We start from the raw sequence: 21,596 nt of genomic DNA, 5'->3' as shown, positions 1-21,596 counted from the left end.
TACATCCAGGCAACCATTCAGACAAAAATTAAATATAAATCACTATTTAATTTTTTTTTATTCAACAGAAAATTTTTTTTGTGTGAGAGCATACCATATGTCCTATAAAACGTGCGGTGCTCTAGTCTCAGATTTTTCCTTCTGATTCCACCTTCCGGCCACATACGCAAGAACATGCCACCTCACCCGTCCATAGCTGTTGGAATTTGGGCAAAAAATTGGCACTTTTAAAACAATTATTGGAACATGCTTGAGAGACTAGAATTGAAAGAAGGTTTATTTTCTTCTTTAATTAAGAGAAACAAAAGGTAGATATCAGGGAAATACGAAAGAACTAAAATTAATTCTCCTTACTGGTCTTCTAGAAATGGAAGGGCATCTCATTCACTGAGTACCTACTACACACGGGCATTTAAAAATGTGGTCATTAAAGTTTTTATTCTGAAAGAATCCTCTTGGGCAAATGTTACTCTTTCATGTGTCAGAAACCTCAGACCTGGCTGGAATCGTCAGTTTCTGTGTCCCTCACCTGTGTTGTCTATCAGCTCAGGACCTCGCAAGCTCAGTCACCAGAATTGCCCCTAGAAGGGCACACACATCTCATCATTAGCACTTTCTCACCACACTGGAAAACTATGGACAGAATGTGCTTCTCATGACCATTGTTGTGTGTCTCTGCCTCCAGATTCTTACATCCTCTAAGCTCAACAGTGAATTGATTGGTCTGTGTCCAATCACAAATGGAGCCCTGGACCTGAATCCTGCTACCCAGCCATTGTTCCTGTAAAGATGTTTTAGTTCCCAAATCTGGAAGATGTAGGGTTGGGTTAGATGCCATCAAAGATGCTTGCCTTTCTAAAATTCTGTGTTTCCATGTTGTAACCCCTGCAACATTCTCTGGGACCTGGATCTGTTGATTATTTCCCATTTCTCCTACATCTTCAGTCAGACCCCCTCCACCTGATCCTTTTTTTCTGCCTACCAATATGTTCCAGTCCCTTCTTTTTCAGTCTCCCCGGGCACAAATACAGAAGAGGGGGCAAGATAGATCACACAAAAACATTTTGCTGAACTGTGAGGTCACCTCAGTGTTGCCATTCTAGCTCTCATATATCCCAGCTCCCCAAATTCTTGACATGCCAACTTCATATTTTCTCTACTTCCTTTTGACATGTATCTTGGACTTTTGCTTAAAAGTGAACATGCCTTGTTTACCTTTCTAGACTGTGAAGAACTTGAAGGCAGGTGTGTGTGTGTGTGTGTGTGTGTGTAATTCATAAATTTAACAGACCCATCACTTAGCGTGACGCCGTGGTGATGGAATTCAGCACATGTTTATGAAAGAAATGAATGCATGATGTAGAAAGAAAGAGAAAAGAAACCTGTAAATGCTCATCATTAGCTTTACCCTTTCTCCAGAACTGTGTATCCATAATTCCAGTAGATTGGTGGACATCCTTCCCTGTATATCCACTTGACAGCTCAAACTCATCACATTAAACGCTTAATTCCACCTCTTGCCCCATGTTTGTTTCGCCTGCACCCTCCGTCATATTGACACAGTCAGCTCCTTTTCGCTTGAAGTTAGAAAGTTGGGTGCCTTTCCCATTCTCATTTCTCCCACATTGCCTTTCGTAGGTTGATTTTTTCTTTTCCTTTCATCCAATGTCCTCTTCCATCCAAATGGCGTATTGGCACTAGAAGTGCTGGAGAGAAGGTTTGGAAGAAATTGTAAAAACTTTTGCTCTGGTTTCATTTGCTGCATATTTTGCCTCCATAATCCATCTCCTATTCTAACACTCAAGTCATTTTAAGCACAGATAGGGGCAAGCAACTCCTTTCTAGGACTGTCAGTGGCTCTCAGTGAATTCCAAGGGCCATCTTCCTAGCCTTGTGTTTTATTGCATCTTCTTTTTTAGCTCTCACACTCCACATATTTACGACATTGTCCAGGCCCCAGATCTATTTACAATTGATCAGGTCCTCCTCATCCTTCTAAGGTAATTCATGAGCCCTCAGTTCTGTGAAATCCTCTCCAATTATCCCATACGGAAGAACATACCACTTTGGTTTCTTATGGGACTTTATTCTTCTATCACTTATTGTATACTTTGTTGCTGTAGACTGATTTATTTGCATGCTTTTCTCCCATGGAGATGATAGACTACCTCAGGGTGGAACAAATTTTGGCCAGATTTCCCCCACCTTGGTGAGTCGATGACCACTTAGCACATAGGAAATATGAATCCACATTCATTGATTTAGCAGAAGTTAATGTGAACAGGTTGAAAAGTATGGAATGCTGGCTGCTTTGTTTTAACGTGGGTTCTGTCTATTTAGCATAATGTAATTATGGGTTCTGTTTCCTTGAGGATTGGGCATGTGTGAAAATTTGAATTTTATAGGAAACTTTTTTGCCTCAGAATTTTTTGTGATTGCCATTTAGGTAATATAATTTCCTTTTCTGTACTTTTGCGTGAAAGTTTTGGGTTAAATATAAGGTATGGAACTTTGTGCTCAACTGCCCAGATGGTAGTTCACCAAAGCAATATCAATAATTTTCCTCCTTGTCAGCACTTTGGCTCAGAAGAGTGGGATCTCTTTGTCTGTGGTATACATAAATACCTTGGAATTTGTAGCACCTAGGGCATTCTGGAGCTGAATCCTCCTTGGGAATCATAATAATTTAGTAATCTCATAGATTTGCAGACTGCTCTTCAGTTTCCAAATCCCTGTCACATATCTCATCTCTTTAAGCTCTTGCAGCATGTGGCGTAAATGGGGCAGTGCTTTATAATGGAAATAACATTCCTTGGAGTGTGCCAAAGCGTGGCTCCAAATTCCAGTTCCCATAGCCTCACCCACAGTCACTTGCTTTGTTTCCTCAACCTCTCTAAACTGCAGTTTCCTCTCTCTAAAATGTGAGAATAATAGTACCTAATTTTACACACTTCCGTAGTTTTGTTGTGAAGAGGCTCCACTGAACAAATCATTTTAAACGTGCTCCGTAAATCTGTAAAGATTCTCTCACATTCGGTGATAGTTTAACAAGTGAACATGGATGGTGGTGTTCTCATATTTGAATTATCAAGCTGAGGCTAAACAGTTCATGTGATTTTCTCAGTTGTAGATGAGACACATGGCCAAGTTAGGGCTCAAACCACGGCTTTCCATTCCATGGTGCACATGGCTTGTTTTTTATAATCTGTTCTCTTGTTTGCATGTTCAGTCCCATATGCCTTGTGAGGGATTATAAAAGGGTTTGCAGACATATTCCCTCCTCAGGAGGATCTGGAGGTAGTGTAACTTTAATACAAGTCATAGGCTCCACAAATCAGTCAAAAATGTGAGGATTCTTGGGGGGAACTCTAAATGCCGCATGGTTGCAGAGAGGGCAAATCAGTGTGTGCTGTGTGGATAGCAATGGCCAAAAATAGATGGTTTGAAGCAGCTACTGATCTGAGTGGAGAAGGACAGAATAGCTTGTCTGTAAGGAAGACATATCACAACAGAGTGGAATTAGAAAGGATCTTGTTTGGGGGGAACAGAAAAGCAACCAGCTTCACTGGAAGCAATTCATAGGAGGTTGAAGGAGTTGGTTGGACAGGATTTGCTGGTTGACCAGATGTTTTGAATGTAAAACCATGTACTTTAGGTTAAATTCGATAATGATTGACTAATTGTATCAGTGACCTCACATCTTCAAAACCGTGTTTTAGAAGGATGAATGTGGCCAAAATGTACAGAATTGTTCCATGATTGTAGGTCATGGTCCTGAGTAGCATTTACTCCTCCATCCTGGGTAAGTTGTTTCTCAGGACCAGCTCTGTTACTCCGGTTCCTTTGCATGTTGTTCAAAAATTCTCAACCTTGGCACGGTTGACATCTGGAGTCAGGTAATTTTTTATCATGTGAGTGCTATCTGGGCCCTGGTGGATGTTTAAGCAGCATCCCTAGCGTCACCCCCAAGAAGCCAGTACCTCTCCCCTTAATCATAACAAAATGATTCCAGACATTGCCAAATGTCCCCTGGGAATACAAAATCACTCCCATTTCAGAACCACTTACTTAGAGCAATTTAAAAAATTTACCTACTATCTTTTTTTTTTTTTAGCCACGCCACGCGGCTTACAGGATCAAGCCTGGGCTCCCTGCAGTGGAGGCGTGGAGTCCTAACCACTGGACCACCAGGGGATTCCCTCTAGTATATTATGATATAAGTTAATTACAATAAAAAAGACCTGTACAGTGTTGTACAATATATTTAAAAGTTGGAAGGATTTAGATAAATTCTGCATCATTGGCTTCTCTGTAAAGTTTGAGTGTCAGGCAATTCTGGAAAACAACCAGAAGGCAGCAAAGAGCAGTTGTTTCCTGGATCCTGGCTGACCTCTCCAGTTTACCATTCTTTCTGTCACCCCAGTTATCCAAAATTTACCCCCTTCACTCTTCCTCATTATTTGCTTGGTCTCTGGAAGTACTTGGGTATCCCAGTCCTAAGTACTGGTTATAAAAACATTTCAATTTATCAATAGATTTATTCAGCAGGTGTTTATTGAGCTGCAGCTAAATGATAAAGAGTATTGTAGTAAATGTAGTAAATGTCACAAAGTCTCATTGCTCACTATTCCATGAGTGGAATATTGTATGAACATGTTTTATATTATGGTACATTTTATTTTTTATTTATTTATTTTAAACACAACATATCTCTCACTTTATTTATTTCTTTTTTAAGTTCACTTAGAAGTAGTCTGGGTTTTCAGCATATAGGTCTTGACATTTTAAAATCAGATTTATCCCTAATTATTTTTTTTGAATTTATTTTATTTATTTTTTGTATACAGCAGGTTCTTATTAGTTATCTATTTTATATGTATTAGTGTATACATGTCAATCCCAATCTCCCAATTCATCCTACCACCACCACCCACACCCCCCGCCGCTTTTCCCCCTTGGTGTCCATACGTTTGTTTTCTACATCTGTGTCTCTATTTCTGCCTTGCAAACCAGTTCAACTGTACCATTTTTCTAGAGTCCACATATATACATTAATATATGATACTTGTTTTTCTCTTTCTGACTTACTTTACTCTGTATGACAGTCTCTAGGTCCATCCATGTCTCTACAAATGACCCAATTTCGTTCCTTTTTATGGCTGAGTAATATTCCATTGTGTATATGTACCATATCTTCTTTATCCATTCGTCTGTTGATGGGCATTTAGGTTGCTTCCATGTCCTGGCTATTGTAAATAGTGTTGCAATGAACATTGGGACGCATGTGTCTTTTTGAATTATGGTTTTCTCAGGGTATATGCCCAGTAGTGGGATTGCTGGATCATATGGTAATTCTATTTTTAGTTTTTTAAGGAACCTCCATACTGTTCTCCATAGTGGCTGTATCAATTTAGATTCCCACCAACAGTGCAAGAGGGTTCCCTTTTCTCCGCACCCCCTCCAGCATTTGTTGTTTGTAGATTTTCTGATGATGCCCATTCTAACCGGTATGAGGTGATACCTCATTGTAGTTTTTATTTGCATTTCTCTAATAATTAGTGATGTTGAGCAGCTTTTCATGTGCCTCTTGGCCATCTGTATGTCTTCTTTGAAGAAATGTCTATTTAGGTCTTCTGCCCATTTTTGGATTGGGTTGTTAGTTTTTTTAATATTGAGCTGCATGAGCTGTTTATGTATATTTTGGAGATTAATCCTTTGTCCATTGATTTGTTTGCAAATATTTTCTCCCATCCTGAGGGTTGTCTTTTCGTCTTGTTTATAGTTTCCTTTGCTGTGCAAAAGCTTTGAAGTTTCATTAGGTCCCACTGCTTATTTTGTTTTTATTTCCATTACTTTAGGGGGTGGGTCAAAAAAGATCTTGCTGTGATTTATGTCAAAGAGTGTTCTTTCTATGTTTTCCTCTAAGAGTTTTATAGTGTCCGGTCTTACATTTAGGTCTTTAATCCATTGTGAGTTTATTTTTGTGTATGGTGTTAGGAAGTGTTCTAATTTCATTCTTGTACATGTAGCTGTCCAGTTTTCCCAGCACTTCTTATTGAAGAGGCTGTCTTTTCTCCATTGCATATCCTTGCCTCCTTTATCATAGATTAGTTGACCATAGGTGCATGGGTTTATCTCTGGGCTTTCTATCCTGTTCCACTGATCTATATTTCTGTTTTTGTGCCAGTACCATACTGTCTTGATTACTGTAGCTTTGTAGTATATTCTGAAGTCAGGGAGTCTGATTCCTCCAGCGCCATTATTTTCCCTCAAGATTGTTTTGGCTATTCAGGGTCTTTTAGGTCTCCATACAAATTTTAAGATTTTTTTGTTCTAGTTCTGTAAAAAATGCCATTGGTAATTTTATAGGGAGTGACCTGAATCTCTAGGTTGCTTTGGGTAGTATAGTCATTTTCACAGTATTGATTCTTCCAATCCAAAAACATGGTATATCTCCCCATCTGTTTGTGTCATCTTTGATTTCTTTCATCAGTGTCTTAAAGTTTTCTCAGTACAGGTCTTTTACCTCCTTAGGTAGGTTTATTCCTAGGTATTTTATTCTTTTTGTTGCAATGGTGAATGGGATTGTTTCCTTAATTTCTCTTTCTGATCTTCTGTTGTTAGTGTACAGGAATGCAAGAGATTACTGTGCATTAATTTTGTATCCTGCAACTTTACCAAATTCATTGATTAGCTCTAGTAGTTTTCTGGTGGCATTTTTAGGATTCTCTATGTATAGTATCATGTCATCTGCAAACAGTGGCAGTTTTACTTCTTATTTTCTAATTTGTATTCCTTTTATTTCTTTTTCTTCTCTGATTGCCATGACTAAGCCTTCCAAAACTATGTTGAATAAGAGTGGGGAGAGTGGACATCCTTGTCTTGTTCTTGATCTTAGAGGAAATGCTTTCAGTTTTTCACCATTGAGAATGATGTTTGCTGTGGGTTTGTCATATATGGCCTTTATTATGTTGAGGTAGGTTCCCTCTATGCCCACTTTCTGGAGAGGTTTTATCATAAATGGTGTTGAATTTTGTCAAAAGCTTTTTCTGCATCTATTGAGAGGATCATATGGTTTTTATTCTTCAATTTGTTAATATGCTGTATCACATTGGTTGATTTGCATATATTGAAGAATCCTTGCATCCCTGGGATAAATCCCACTTGATCGTGGTGTATGATCCTTTTAATGTGTTGTTGGATTCTGTTTGCTAGTATTTTGTTGAGGATTTTTGCATCTATATTCATCAGTGATATTGGTCTGTAATTTTCGTTTTTTGTAGTTTCTTTATCTGGTTTTGGTATCAGGGTGATAGTGGCCTCATAGAATGAGTTTGGGAGTGTTCCTTCCTCTGCAAATTTTTGGAAGAATTTGAGAAGGATAGGTGTTAGCTCTTCTCTAAATGTTTGATAGAATTCACCTGTGAAACCATCTGGTCCTGGACTTTTGTTTGTTGGAAGATTTTTAAGCACAGTTTCAATTTCAATACTTGTGATTTGTCTGTTCATGTTTTCTATTTCTTCCTGGTACAGTCTTGGAAGTTTATACCTTTCTAAGAATTTGTCCATTTCTTCCAGGTTGTCCATTTTATTGGCAGAGTTGCTTTTGTTAGTCTCTTGTGATGCTTTGTATTTCTGCATTGTCCGTTGTAACTTCTCCTTTTTCATTTCTAATTTTATTTGAATCCTCTCCCTCTTTTTTTGATGAGTCTGGCTAAAGGTTTATCAATTTTGTTTATCTTCTCAAAGAACCAGCTTTTAGTTTTATTGATCTTTGCTGTTGTTTTCTTTGTTTCTATTTCTTTTACTTCTGCTCTGATCTTTATGATTCCTTTCCTTCTATTAACTCTGGGTTTTGTTTGTTCTTCTTCCTGTAGCTCCCTTAGGGGTAAAGTTAGAATGTTTATTTGAGATTTCTGTTGTTTCTTGAGCTAGGATTGTATTGCTATAAACTTCCCTCTTAGAATTGCTTTTGCTGCATCCCATAGGTTTTGGATCATTGTGTTTTCATTGTCATTTGTATCTAGGTATTTTTTGATTTCCTCTTTGATTTCTTCATTGATCTCTTGGTTATTTAGTAATGTATTGTTTAGCCTCCATGTGTTTGTGTTTTTTACATTTTTTCCCATGTAATTTATTTCTAATCTCACAGCATTGTGGTCGGAAAAGATGCTTGATACAATTTCAGTTTTCTTAAATTTACCAAGGCTTGATTCATGACTCAAGATGTGATCTATCCTGGAGAGTGTTCCGTGTTCACTTGACAAGAAAGTGTAATCTGCTGTTTTTGGATGGAATGTCCTATAAATATCAATTAAATCTATCTTGTCTATTGTGTCATTTAGAGCTTGTGTTTCCTTATTAGTTTTCTGTCTGGATGATCTGTCCATTTAACAAGTGAGGTGTTAAAGTACCCCACTATTATTGTGTTACTGTCAGTTTCCTCTTTTATAGCTGTTAGCATTTGCCTTATGTATTGAGGTGCTGCTATGTTGGGTGCATATATATTTATAATTGTTATATCTTCTTCTTTGATTGATCCCTTGATCATTATGTAGTGTCCTTCCTTGTCTCTTGTAACATTCTTTATTTTAAAGTCTATTTTATCTGATATGAGTATTGCTACTCCAGGTTTCTTTTGATTTCCATTTGCATGGAATAGCTTTTTCCGTCCACTCACTTTCAGTCTGTATGTGTCCCTAGGTCTGAAGTGGGTCTCTTGTAGACAGCATATATATGGGTCTTGTTTTTGTATCCATTCAGCGAGCCTGTGTCTTTTGGTTGGAGCATTTAATCCATTCACGTTTAAGGTAATTATCAATATGTATGTTCCTATGACCATTTTCTTAATTGTTTTGGGTTTGTTTTTGTAGGTCCCTTTCTTCTGTTGTTTTTCCTACTTAGAGGAGTTTCTTTAGCATTTGTTGTAGAGCTGGTTTGGTGGTGCTGAATTCTCTTAGCTTTTGCTTTTCTGTAGAGTTCTTGATTTCTCCATGGAATCTGAATGAGATCCTTGCCAGGTAGAGTAATCTTGGTTGTAGGTTCTTCCCTTTCATCACTTTAAATATATCGTGTCACTCTCTTCTGGCTTGTAGAGTTTCTGCTGAGAAATCAGCTGTTAACCTTATGGGAGTTCCCTTGTATGTTATTTGTTGTTTTTCCCTTGTTGCTTTTAATCATATTTCTTTGTCTTTAATTTTTGCCAGTTTGATTACTATGTGTCTCAGCGTGTTTCTCCTTGGGTTTATCCTGCCTGGGACTCTCTGCGCTTCCTGGACTTGGGTGGCTATTTCATTTCCCATGTTAGGGAAGTTTTTGACTATAATCTCTTTACATATTTTCTCAGGTCCTTTCTCTCTCTCTTCTCCTTCTGGGGCCTCTACAATGTTAATGTTGTCCCAAAGGTCTCTTAGGCTCTCTTCACTTCCTTCCATTCTTTTTTCTTTATTCTGTTCTGTGGTAGTGAATTCCACCATTCTGTCTTCCAGGTCACTTATCCGTTCTTCTGCCTCAGTTATTCTGCTATTCTTTCCTTCTAGTGTGTTTTTCATTTCAGTTATTGTATTGTTCATCCCTGTTTGTTTGTTCTTTAATTCTTCTAGGTGTTTGTTCTTTAATTCTTCTAGGTCTTTGTGAAACATTTCTTGCATCTTCTCAATCTTTGCATCCATTCTTTTTCCGAGGTCCTGGATCATCTTCACTATCATTATTCTGAATTCTTTTTCTGGAAGGTTGCCTATGTCCACTTCATTTAGTTGCTTTTCTGGGGTTTTATCTTGTTCCTTCATCTGGTACATAGCCTTCTGCCTTTTCATCTTGTCTATCTTTCTGTGAACGCAGTTTTTGTTCCACAGCCTGCAGGATTGTAGTTCTTCTTGCTTCTGCTGTCTGCCCTCTGTTGGATGAGGCTATCTAAGAGGCTTGTGCAAGTTTCCTGATGGGAGGGACTGGTGGTGGGTAGAGCTGGCTGTTGCTCTGGTGGGCAGAGCTCAGTAAAACTTTAATCCGCTTGTCTGCTGATGGGTGGGGCTGGGTTCCCTCCCTGTTGGTTATTTGGCCTGAGGCAACCCAACACTGGAGCCTACCTGGGCTCTTTGGTGTGGCTAATGGAGGACTCTGGGAGGGCTCATGCCAAGGAGTACTTCCCAGAACTTCTGCTGCCAGTGTCCTTGTCCTCACGGTGAGACACAGCCGCCCCCCGCCTCTGCAGCAGACCCTCCAACACTAGCAGGTAGGTCTGGTTTAGTCTCCTATGGGGTCACTGCTCTTTCCCCTGGGTCCCGATGTGCACACTACTTTGTGTGTGCCCTCCGAGAGTGTCTTTGTTTCCCCCAGACCTTTCGAAGTCCTGCAATCAAATCCCAGTAGCCTTCAAAGTCTGATTCTCTGGGAATTCCTCCTCCCATTTCCTGACCCCCAGGTTGGGAAGCCTGACATGTAGCTTAGAACTTCACTCAGGTGGTGGACTTCTGTGGTATAATTATTCTCCATTTTGGGGGTCACCCACCCAGCGGTTACGGGATTGGATTTTATTGTGATTGCGCCCCTCCTACTGTTTCACTGCGGCTTCTCCTTTGTCTTTGGATGTGGGGTATCTATTTTGGTGAGTTCCAGTGTCTTCCTGTCGATGATTATTCAGCAGTTAGTTGTGATTCTGTTGCTCTCACAAGAGGGAGGGAGCACTCGTCCTTTTACTACACCATCTTGAGCCAATCTCTATTACTGTACATTTAAAAAATATAAATTTAATATACAATTATCATCTGAGCAAGTGATATTGTGAATGTATCTTTCTAGATTAAGTAAAAAAAAATTGATAGCTACATTCCAAATGATGATCAATGTGATTAGCTTGCTCAACCTTTTTTTTTTTTTTTTTTTTTTAAGTTTCTCTGAAATGTGAAGTTTCTCTTCATTGGGCTTGAAGCAGTAGCCTAGGTGGAAATGATTTCAAACAGTTGATCAGCCTAAAGCTTGAAAGTCTAAACCACTTGCTAAAATACTTACTTTGAGTACTGTTTTTGTTTGTTTGTTTGTTTTTGTAGTTTGACGCAGTATGTGATCATGGCCCTTAGAGTTGCCGTTGTTTGCTTGTAGTATTATTTCTCTTCTACTCCCTTCACACAGGGAAGAGAGTTTTGCGACTACCTTTTTTTGGCAGTACTTTTTTATTATTATTACTTGGAGAAATAGAAAGTGTTTTCTTCTTGTTCAAAGTGTGAGAGAAAAGGCTGTCATTTTTTTCCTCTTCAGCTTTTGTTGAAATCATTTTACCTGGCCAGTAGCACCATAAATAAATAGAGCTTTGGAAAATTTATCCTGCAAAGATTTACTCAGATGTTTACATCTAGGCTGTTCTTGTCAGGTAGTTTTCACAGAGGATTACTAAAAGAAAATGTTGGCTGTCATTAGTAGCATTTTGAGATGTATCTTTAGGTGCTACTGATTAGTGGTGACTGGAAATGAGGCAAGCATGCAATTAAAATAGAACTTTAAATGAATTGCATATACCAATGCTAGACTTGACAGATGGAGATTCTGGGTTAACAAGAAGACAAGTGCATTACGTATTGCTGTTGTTAGCATTTCAGAAATATGCCCACTTTTGTAAATGATATCTAGTTTTTATAAGGCATTTATTCCACAAGTTGTCAGGAATATGGTTATTTGGAATCATGGACATCACAAAGGACTGACTTTTTTAATGCACTCATGCATGTCTCTAGTTGTGAAAATGCAACTGTACACATGTAATATCTTGTTTTCATAATTTACATTTTCAGTAATGACAGAAAGCAAGAATTACATAATTATTCTGAGACATTTTTAGCCACATTGCACTGAACAGTTTTTATATGGAATAAATGCTTGTTGGATGTTTCCCGAGTGAAATGACAGAGGCTTAACTTGTCAGTAGCTGAGCCTCTGTCCGTGAAAAATCCCCAGGTCTTGTGGTGCGGTCCTGCTCCGTTGTAGGCCACTTCTTCAAATGAAAAAAATTGCAAGGTATTTGAAAGAGTGCCAGTTATTCATTTCAAGGAGTCTTGAGAAGGAGTTAGGTCTAAGCATATTTATTAAATGACCAGTGAAGTTTTTTGGCTAGGAGCCAATGTCTTGCAACAAATTAGGATAGCTCTGTGGGTAAGGCATTGGATGTACCTTTAGGAAACAAAACTCACTCTTTAGGAAGCTCATGAAATATGTAAGGTAGACAAGTTTTAAACTATTTCATTGCTATTAGAAAAATGGTATTCTTTTAGAATTGTTATATTGGTGAAAAATTGTACATCTGTTTTAGAACATGCTTGGAAGAGGTGAACACTAATAGACTTGGGACACGCTTATATAGGTCTTGGAAAAGCATCATTGACGAGCTCAAGTTTTTTAATTTAAAATAACTAAAAATGAATTGTTCATATGCAACATTAAAGGATATCAAATCTAGAATATTCTCACAAGCAGTAGACTGATTCTTAAATGATACTTACATGAACCAAGAAAGAGCCATTACAGACTCTGTTTTCATCAAGTTCTACAGCAGTTCTTTTTTTCCCCCAGCTTTATTGAGATATAAGTGACATATATAACATTGTGTAAGTTTAAAGTGTACAGTGTGATGATTTGATACACATATATATTGGGAAATGTTTACCACAATAAGGCAGTTCTTTTTAAAGTTTAGTGTAAGCACCAAGATTTTCAGGGGAACTTGCTAAAAGAGATTCTTGGCTCCCAATCCCAGAGATCTGACTCTGTACATCTAGTGCATTTCCCATGAACTCCAAGGTGATGCTCATATTATTGGTCCTTTATCACACTTTGAGAGCAGTGCTGTGACAGACTGACAGTTGATACAGTCAGTAGTTTGTTTTCATATATGCATTTTTGATTGAAAAAAATAGCAATGGATTTTTGCAAAGTAAATTTCACATAGAGTCTTCCAGTTCATCTTTAAACTGTATTTTAAAACAGGGAGGTTACTAGAAAGTAAAGTGAAAATATAGTACGGGTGTATGTTCTGAATTCTACATTATATATGTCTGAAATTTCACTGAGAATTTTGATATCAACTGGAAAATTTATCAATAATGAAAGTCAGATAGATAGAATAATCATGAGCTTATGGGAGCCAGGGTATGCCAATATTTAGATAACTGTCATTTAACTATACGAGATGATTAATTTGTACTAATTAAAATTTGCATTAAAATATAATCTTGAGAATCAAATATCCATTCATATGAATATAAGATTTTAGTTTCAATCACGAGGCTTGGCTGTTATCTCTTATTACAATATATTATATAGATAGTATATATAGTACTATATTTTAAGTGTTATAATTATATATTATATATAGTATATATATAAAACCTACATTTACATGTATATATACTTTGTTCATTCAGTAATATATTTATTATTACAATTGTTACTGAACAGTGGATCCTGGCTCTTTGATTTTTTAAATCATATGTGTAAATTATATATATGTATTCAAACTTTATTCTGAAGCTCTTATGGCAGAGTCTCATATTCAGGTTTATTCAATCCATTTTAATAGAGTAATTAAACTGGATACATGTGAATGCTGCTGGATTCACTGAGATAAACACATAAGTTAACAGTAATGGGTGTGATATATATATAAACATATATATATATACACACATATACATATATTTAATGCAATACTTCAGTCACTTACAGAAGAACATTCAAAAAATAGCCCTATTTTGTCCATTTAAAAGCAGGTTATTGTTAAAGCTGATGAGAAAAGAATCCATCTGTAACCACAACCTTTAGAAAATATTTTTTACTGAATAAAAGTAAATATCCACACTGCTGTGCCTGACAGGGGATATAACTGCTTCTCCTCCGTGTCGCCTCCAGACCGTGCGGCTCTCCTTTCTCGATTGTGTGGAAACGTATGTCTTTCTGTCCCTGCTCGGTCGTGACGCTCTTCCTCAGATTCCTGTGTTACACACAGTTCAGATGAGCTGCTGATTCACTGGATTTCCCAAAGTCACTAGGGAAAGTAGGCCCTGAAAAGCCAGGGGTGCACACAGGTGGGCTCTTTCCTTTTGGGCCTTGTTTCTTTCCCGTGTTTACTGATTGGTTTTCACTGTTCATCTCTCCCAGTGCCTGGAGCCCTGCAAGGTGTCCTGGGACCTGCGGAAGCAGCAGTGCCAGAGCTTCTGTGAGGTAAGAGGCCCCGTACACAGCCACGGACACTTGGGACACAGTTGCAGGCTGACCACGTGCCAGTGGGTCCTTGGCATGGGAGGGCATCATGTTCTTCTGTGGCTGGGGAAGTTCACTCTCCTTCAGGTGTGTGTGTGTGTGTGTGTGTGCGCATGTGTGTGTAAATTCACATTAAAAAAATTCTCGGGACTTCTTAAAACCTAGCCACCCACTGCTTCCGTTATTAGTTAATCAGACAGTAAAACTTTTTTTTTATCACCATTGAAGAAAGGTACAAGCTGTTGCCATCCTCCCACCTCACATTATGGCTCTCCTGTGGGTGATTCTCGGCATGCTGATTCTCATGCCTTTTGGAGGAAGCCACCATTTTATTAGTGGTGGGGTTTCTCCGAGATTTTCACCTGACTCTTCACCCCCTGGGCTGCCCATACTCTGGGCTGAGGCTTGCCCACGTTTTCCCGTATGGAGGGCGCCTTACTTTCCCCGCGCTCTCAGGTAGAAGAGAGGGCGTTGCTGTCCCAGACAACCACGGTCTAGAGTCATCAGCTGGGCTGAAGCGGGGGAGGGCTGCTTTGCTGCCCGGTCTCTTCCAGGGCAAACCAGGGACCCAGGGACCTGCTGTGAAGGTTGACGGCTGACGGCACGGGGGCCGCTCAGAGGAAGAGCAGGCGGAAAGCCCACAGGGGCCGTGAGCACAAGAGCTGGAAGAGTCCACTGTGGGAACCAAAGAAACACCGTGTAGGGTGGTGGCGAGGGGACGCCGGAAGACATGCCCGTGCGGCATCACAGGGCTTCTTTGAGTGGAACTGGAGGCCGATAGGGCACTTCCGAGCTTCTCCAAACAGACATGGTGGTCTGGCCCTGCCCCCGTGCGGGAGCTGCCAAGGTGGTCCTGTTGCCTGCGTTTCACCTTGGAGGGCACACAGATTCCGTTCTGCAAACATGCCTGTGGACCTGGGGTCATAACAGCTCCATCAGTTTTTTGTTTGTTTGTTTGTTTTTAATTAATTTATTTATTTTTGGCCGCATTGGGTCTTCACTGCTGTGCGAGGGCTTTCTCTAGTTGCAGCGAGTGGGGGATACTCTTCGTTGCGGTGCCCGGGCTTCTCATTGCGGTGGCTTCTCTTGTTGCAGAGCACAAGCTCTAGGCACGTGGGCTTCAGTAGTTGTGGCTTGTGGGCTTCAGTAGTTGTGGCTCGTGGGCTCAGTAGTTGTGGCACACGGGCTTAGTTGCTCTGCAGCATGTGGGATCCTCCCGGACCAGGGCTCGAACCTGTGTCCCCTGCATTGGCAGGCGGATTCTTAACCACTGAGCCACCAAGGAAGCCCCAGCTCCATCAGTTTTAAGGTGCGTGAAATACATCCTCAGTCCTGGTACCGTCTGACCTTCCCGATAAGCATGGAGATAAGCAGGGCACACTGTAAGTCCACAGAGCTGTGTGTGGAAGCGTGGAGGCCTGGGAAGCTGGAAATTATCAAGTCATAGGGCTCACCCACTGCAGGTGGCAAGACTGGCTCCCAACTCCATCTCTGACCCCTCTCCCCATGTCCATGTGCTGCTGTGGCTGGATTCCCCTTGGACAGTTACAGGGGCTCACTGTGTTATAGGGTTATTTTAGAAAAGTGTTTACTGTTGTTTTGGAAAACTAGAATGGAAGTGTTTCTCAACTGCTAATGTAATCAATACATGATCTTCCTAATCTCAGTTTTATTTTGCTCCAAAAGTTTCTACTCAGCATTTTGTGACTGGCTGGAATATGCGTGATTTGCAAACTCTTACATAATGACATCTGTTGCCAGAAGTACCTGGGGGCTGAGGATTTTACCGTCAGTGAAGTCTTTGGAAGCATTTTATAGTAGTGAACTTTAAAATGCTTCAAATAATACATAGGACTGGCAGATATTTGAAGTTACATCGCCAATTACTCTGCTACGGACACACGCAGCTAAGCGAATGATTTAGTGTCAAATCAAGTAGAAGAACTCTCGTATGTCTTTTTGTATCTTGTCTTTTTCTGGATGTTGGAGATGATGCAGAGGAGTATAAATCATGGCTTCTGCCCTCCCTCAAGGGCGCTGACATATTATACTTCAGGTTTTCCAGAATATCTTCAGGCTTCTTTAGGGATCCAATCCAACCTTTTCCAGGAAACATGTTTACCTGGCATTCACATTAATGTTTCTTTATATTCCTTACCTCTTCCTGCATAAAAAATTACCCCAAACTTAGTGGCTGAACACAACACACAGTTTCTTTGGGTCAGGAGTTTGGGCACAGCTTTAACTGCATTCTCTGCCCAGGGTCTGTCAAGTCTGTAATCAAGGTGTTGGCTGGGCTGCATTCTCATCTGGGGGCTCGACTGTAGGAGAATCTGCTTCTAAGCTCATTGCAGTTGTCGGCAGAATTCATTTCCTTGCAGTTGTAGGACTGCGGTCCTGTTTCCTTGATGACTCTCGGCTGGAGTGCACTCTTAGCTCCTAGAAGTTGCCTGTGGTCCCTCCCCATGTGGCCCCCTTCATTGGCAGGTCACAAAACAGCTATGTACTTCTTTAAGGCCAGAATCCTGATTTCCAGTCTTCTGAGACGGAATTTTATATAACACAACATAATCTCAGGCGTGACAGTGCTTCACCTTGGCCATATTCTGTTGGTTAGAAGCAGACACACACACACAGACACACACACACACACACACACACACACACACACACACACACACACACACACACACGTGATTATACCAGCACAGGTCATGACTCGGTTGGGCTCATTGTAGGCTGTGAAGGGATTCAGGTCCCTTGAGACATAGAACAGAGAAGATTGATCAGAAATGGAAACAAACAAGCAATAAACAAAACTGATGAATCTATGCAAAGACAAGGGGAGTAAGGCCATCCCTGTGTCTCCTACATTCTATAAAGTGCACTCCTAGTTTATTTTGTATTCTATTCTGTACACAAACTGTACATATATAGGAACAAAAATATACTGCTGTAGAATCTAGAGGAACAAGATGTGCCCTGCTGCTCGCTTGGTAAACACATTATCCCTTAATATCACTGACTCTGTATTGATAGTTTTACATCTGATCCCTGAGAAGGGAGATATAATTGAAACCTTTCTCCCTGAAATTCCGGATGTGATAGTGGGCTTCTGTAATTGCCGTTCTCTCTGAAATAACTGTGAGGATTTCTGAACCACATCGGTTTATTAAAATGGGACTCGTGTGTACAAATTGTGATCTGCTGTGGCAGAAAGGTTAATTGAAACTTGAAAGGTGGGGAAAACAGAGGCCAGTTATGTGAGGAACTTTGTGGAGAGACCTCAGCCCACTGGTCCAATAACTCAAAGCCTTAATGTTCAATTTTAGTTGCTTTGATTGTTCTTATCTCTCTCTCTGCGTTTTTTTGCTTCTGTTTCATTTTGCAGTAAATCTCTGACTATTATGCTTAAACAGACTGAATCCTGAAAGGACTCGTCCCTGTTTCAGCATTTTTAAGGCTAGTCATTCATTGAGACAGACCCATCCATCCCCCTGGTTATCACATTATGTATTAAGAATGCATACAAGTTCCATATTGTTAGGAACCTAAGCTTTCCCTTTGTAAGAGTTCGGACCCACAAGGACTCCATGTTTTATTCTTCTCCAACAGAAACAACTAGACTATTAGATATATTTGGCCCAGTGTGTATATTTGCAAGATGGTCTGAGCTTTATCTTCTAAGGCATGAGCTTGCAAACCACACCCCACAGAGCAAAACTGGTCTGCCTCTTGTTTTTGTAAGTAAAGTTTTATTGGAAATTGGCCAAACCAGTTTTTTTTTTTATGTATATCATGTATGGCTGCTTTTGTGTTACAACAGCAGAGTTGGGTAGTTGTGATATATCATATGGTCCACAAAGTGGAAACTTTACAGCAAGTCTGGCCCTTTACAGAAAGCGTGTTCCAACTCCTGCTCTAAGAAGGAGAACCACAGTCATAATGATATCACACAACCTACCTAACCATTCAGACTGTCATGATTTCTTAGTCTGTATTACCAGCACCAATTTCTAAACATAAAGTATTTTCTTGGTAATTTTAGTCATAAAGTTGTGCTATGTGGAAAAGATTTTCGGGGGCATGTTAATAATAACATACCTAGAATTCATTCATGGCCTCCTCATGTATTGATCTCTTTAACTTCTCATATGATTATCTATACAGTTCTACTTTTGCTACTTTTTCAGGCTGATGGCAGAGTTAACAATGTTATTTTTTTTAATGACATAGTTAAGTATATTAGAACAGGAATCTTTCAAGACTCCTTCTCTGAATCATAAAGGATGATTTCTCATGTGTCCTTTTATGAAACGTGTTATTTTCCACGATAGAGACATAGATAGACTGTGCTTCATTGCTTTAGTTTATTAACTAACCATTAGCCCCTTCCTCTTACTTTTATAAAATCTTAAGAAACATGATAAATTATTATAATTTTTTGTACTAGTCATAAAATGCATGTTTTCCCCTGTTTAAATGTAGTTTTCTTACAACTGATAGAATCTTGAATTATAAATGAACATGTCCTTTTTCCTTGTTAACGGTATATAAAATAGTCATGTGTGTTATAGCTGTTGTTGTCTTAGTTTCTTTCTTTTTTTAAAAGATAAATTTATTTATTTATTTATTTTTGGCTGCGTTGGGTGTTCGTTGCTCCGCGCGGGCTTTCTCTAGTTGCGGCGAGCGGGGGCTACTCTTCGTTGCAGTGCGCTGACTTCTCATTGCGGTGGCTTCTCTTGTTGTGGAACACAGGCTCTAGGCACGCGGGCTTCAGTAATTGTGGCTCACAGGCTCTAGAGCGCAGGCTCAGTAGTTGTGGCGCATGGGCTTGGTTGCTCCGCGGCATGTGGAATCTTCCTGGACCAGGGCTCGAACCTGTGTCCCCTGCATTGGCAGGCGGAGTCTTAACCACTGTGCCATCAGGGAAGGCCCCTGTTGTCTTAGTTTTGATGACACGTGATACATCGTCATTTATGAATGGCCTTCTTGCTGATGCAACACCTCCCATCTTTAATTCTGATGTTTTTGACTTCATAATATCCCCACCCTAGTAGGATGTCAGCTGAGATGTCAACCTTGGCCGTATGAAATGTGCACTAGGGGTCATGGAAAGCTGAGACCTCACCTGCGTCAGGGGTCAGTCAGTGAGGGAAGCATCCATTGTTGGTATTGAACTTGTCATTCGATCAGCCTGGATTCTTATCGATCCAGTACTGGTCAGGATGAAATTAGGAATAAAAAAGAGGTTTTCACTCTGCCACAGATAGCATTATTGATTCACTTCTTTGCGCTTTTTTTTTTTTTTAAAGAACTTGATTTGATGAAACCAAGTTTCTTTGTCAATTGCATTGTAATTAGATCTTTAACCATACCTTTTTTTTTAATTAATTAATTTATTTATTTATGGCTGTGTTGGGTCTTCGTTTCTGTGCGAGGGCTTTCTCTAGTTGCGGCGAGCGGGGGCCACTCTTCATCGCGGTGCGCGGGCCTCTCACTGTCGCGGCCTCTCTTGTTGCGGAGCACAGGCTCCAGACGCGCAGGCTCAGTAGTTGTGGCTCACGGGCCCAGTTGCTCCGCGGCATGTGGGATCTTCCCAGACCAGGGCTCGAACCTGTGTCCCCTGCATTGGCAGGCAGATTCTCAACCACTGCGCCACCAGGGAAGCCCTCTTTGTGCTTTTTGATTTTCAAGATATTTTCCCATGTTATTCCATTTGATTTCATAGCAATTCTTAGAAGTGAGGTCTGAATTTTACTAGGCGAACTTTATGGACAGTGAAACCAGCACACAAGGAGAAAATGGTTGTATTGGCCCGAGATGACATGTCCAGAGGCAGAGGAATAAGATCTAAAATCGAGGGGTCGTGCCTTCTAGTTAGGTTTCTTTCTCACTATCCTCCATCGCAGACACCTCTGTCTACCCCTGCCCCATGAATGAGCCTATCTCTTATGTAAAATTCTTGGTCCAGCCATTTGTGTGTGAACCGGCTTACTCTCAAATGAGAAGGAAGTTTCGATTATGCAGACTCATAGTTAATTAAAGGTACGTCAAGGAGTCGAAGGAAGAACAAGGCTCCTTACTGCTTGAGGGTGTCTTTGGCCGTGGGATGTTCCAGCGTGACTGGAAAGACACCTCGAAAGTAAGGTGTTCAGATGGCTCACACTCCTCGTCTTGCTGTCAGAACCTGTCCTCCGTCCCCTGCTCCACAACCCCGTGTTATGTCTTCCAATCCAGGGTATTAAGTAAGTGCATCGCTTCAGGAGCTCAGGCAGAGCCGTCACCTGTCTGGGAATGTCTCTACAAGAGCTAAAGGTACTGCAAGAAGCTGATGAGAGCTAAAGAGGAAAAGGATGTAATCTGCCCCAGATGTTTGCCTGCCGGGGGAAGGACCAGCACGTAGAGTTTAACACAAGTGAGCAGTCTTTTGCTTTAGTGTACCAGAACAGCAGCTGACCTGATTAGAATATCCTTGTGAAGGGACGAGTGGAGATGGACCTTGGTGCTGCTTTTTGAACGTAGTCATGTCTTTTCTTTCTTGGGGGTTGGGGATATACCAGAGCGTAATAAAATAAAGCTGGCTTTGGGTGCCACACCATGGGAGTCATGATGCAATCACCTCTAGTCTTTTGAAAAGTCAGTTAGTGAATCGTTCTGAGTCCATTAAATTAAGGTCTGATATACAAGGTGGACTCAATTTTTATTAAAAAGATTTGCTACGTTGGAATATTTTCCCTAAGAAAGTTATATTATACTATGGCTCCTGAGTCCTTCCTTTAGGGGAGTTGTTCATATTTGGGGGGGGCACCAGGATGGCTCTTGAGGTGTATGACTGGTGGGGAAGAAGCACGGGTTCTTCTTACTGGTACAGTATGAGTGCTTGAGCAGAAGAGAGATGTTGGTGGGTTAGTCCAGGGTGGCAGCGGCGGAGGTGGACAGCACATATTCTGAAGGTAGAGCTGACACAATCTGACGACACGTTGCATGGGACGAAGCGGGGAAATGAAGCGATGATAATGGTGGGGTCTTTGTCCTGAACAGCGGGAGGAGGGAGCTGGCATGACCTTGAGCAGATACCGACATGGGGGGTATGTGAGAGGCACAGGTTTTGGGGGGGTGGGGGGGAGAAAGGATGGCCAGAGTCTTGGTGTTGAGCATGCTGTGTCTGAGATGTAAATTAGACCTCCACTCGAGATGTGTCATGGGCGCATAGATACATGAGTCTGGAGTTGAGAGATCAGGCTGGACATACAAATGTCATGGTTGATAGATGGTATTTAAAGTCACGAAGCTGGATGAAGTGGTAGAAGGACAAGAGCTTCATGGGTTATGCCCTGAATCACACCAGT

General features: G+C 40.5%; 1 protein-coding gene across 1 annotated transcript in view; it reads left to right on the top strand.

Moving 5' to 3' along the window:
- The window catches only part of LOC309653432 (anosmin-1), a 189,743-nt gene that overhangs the window by 98,232 nt on the left and 69,915 nt on the right, over nucleotides 1-21,596 (top strand). The window contains exon 3 of the mRNA XM_082448098.1: nucleotides 14,143-14,205. Coding sequence (XP_082304224.1) covers nucleotides 14,143-14,205 — 63 coding nt within the window. The remainder of the gene's footprint in view (nucleotides 1-14,142; nucleotides 14,206-21,596) is intronic.

The sequence above is a fragment of the Balaenoptera physalus genome (genome assembly GCF_965194825.1).
Source record: "Balaenoptera physalus genome assembly, chromosome: Y".
Lineage (NCBI taxonomy): Eukaryota > Metazoa > Chordata > Mammalia > Artiodactyla > Balaenopteridae > Balaenoptera > Balaenoptera physalus.
Note: the sequence above shows the minus strand (reverse complement) of the source record. Positions and strands in the feature narration are given on the sequence as shown.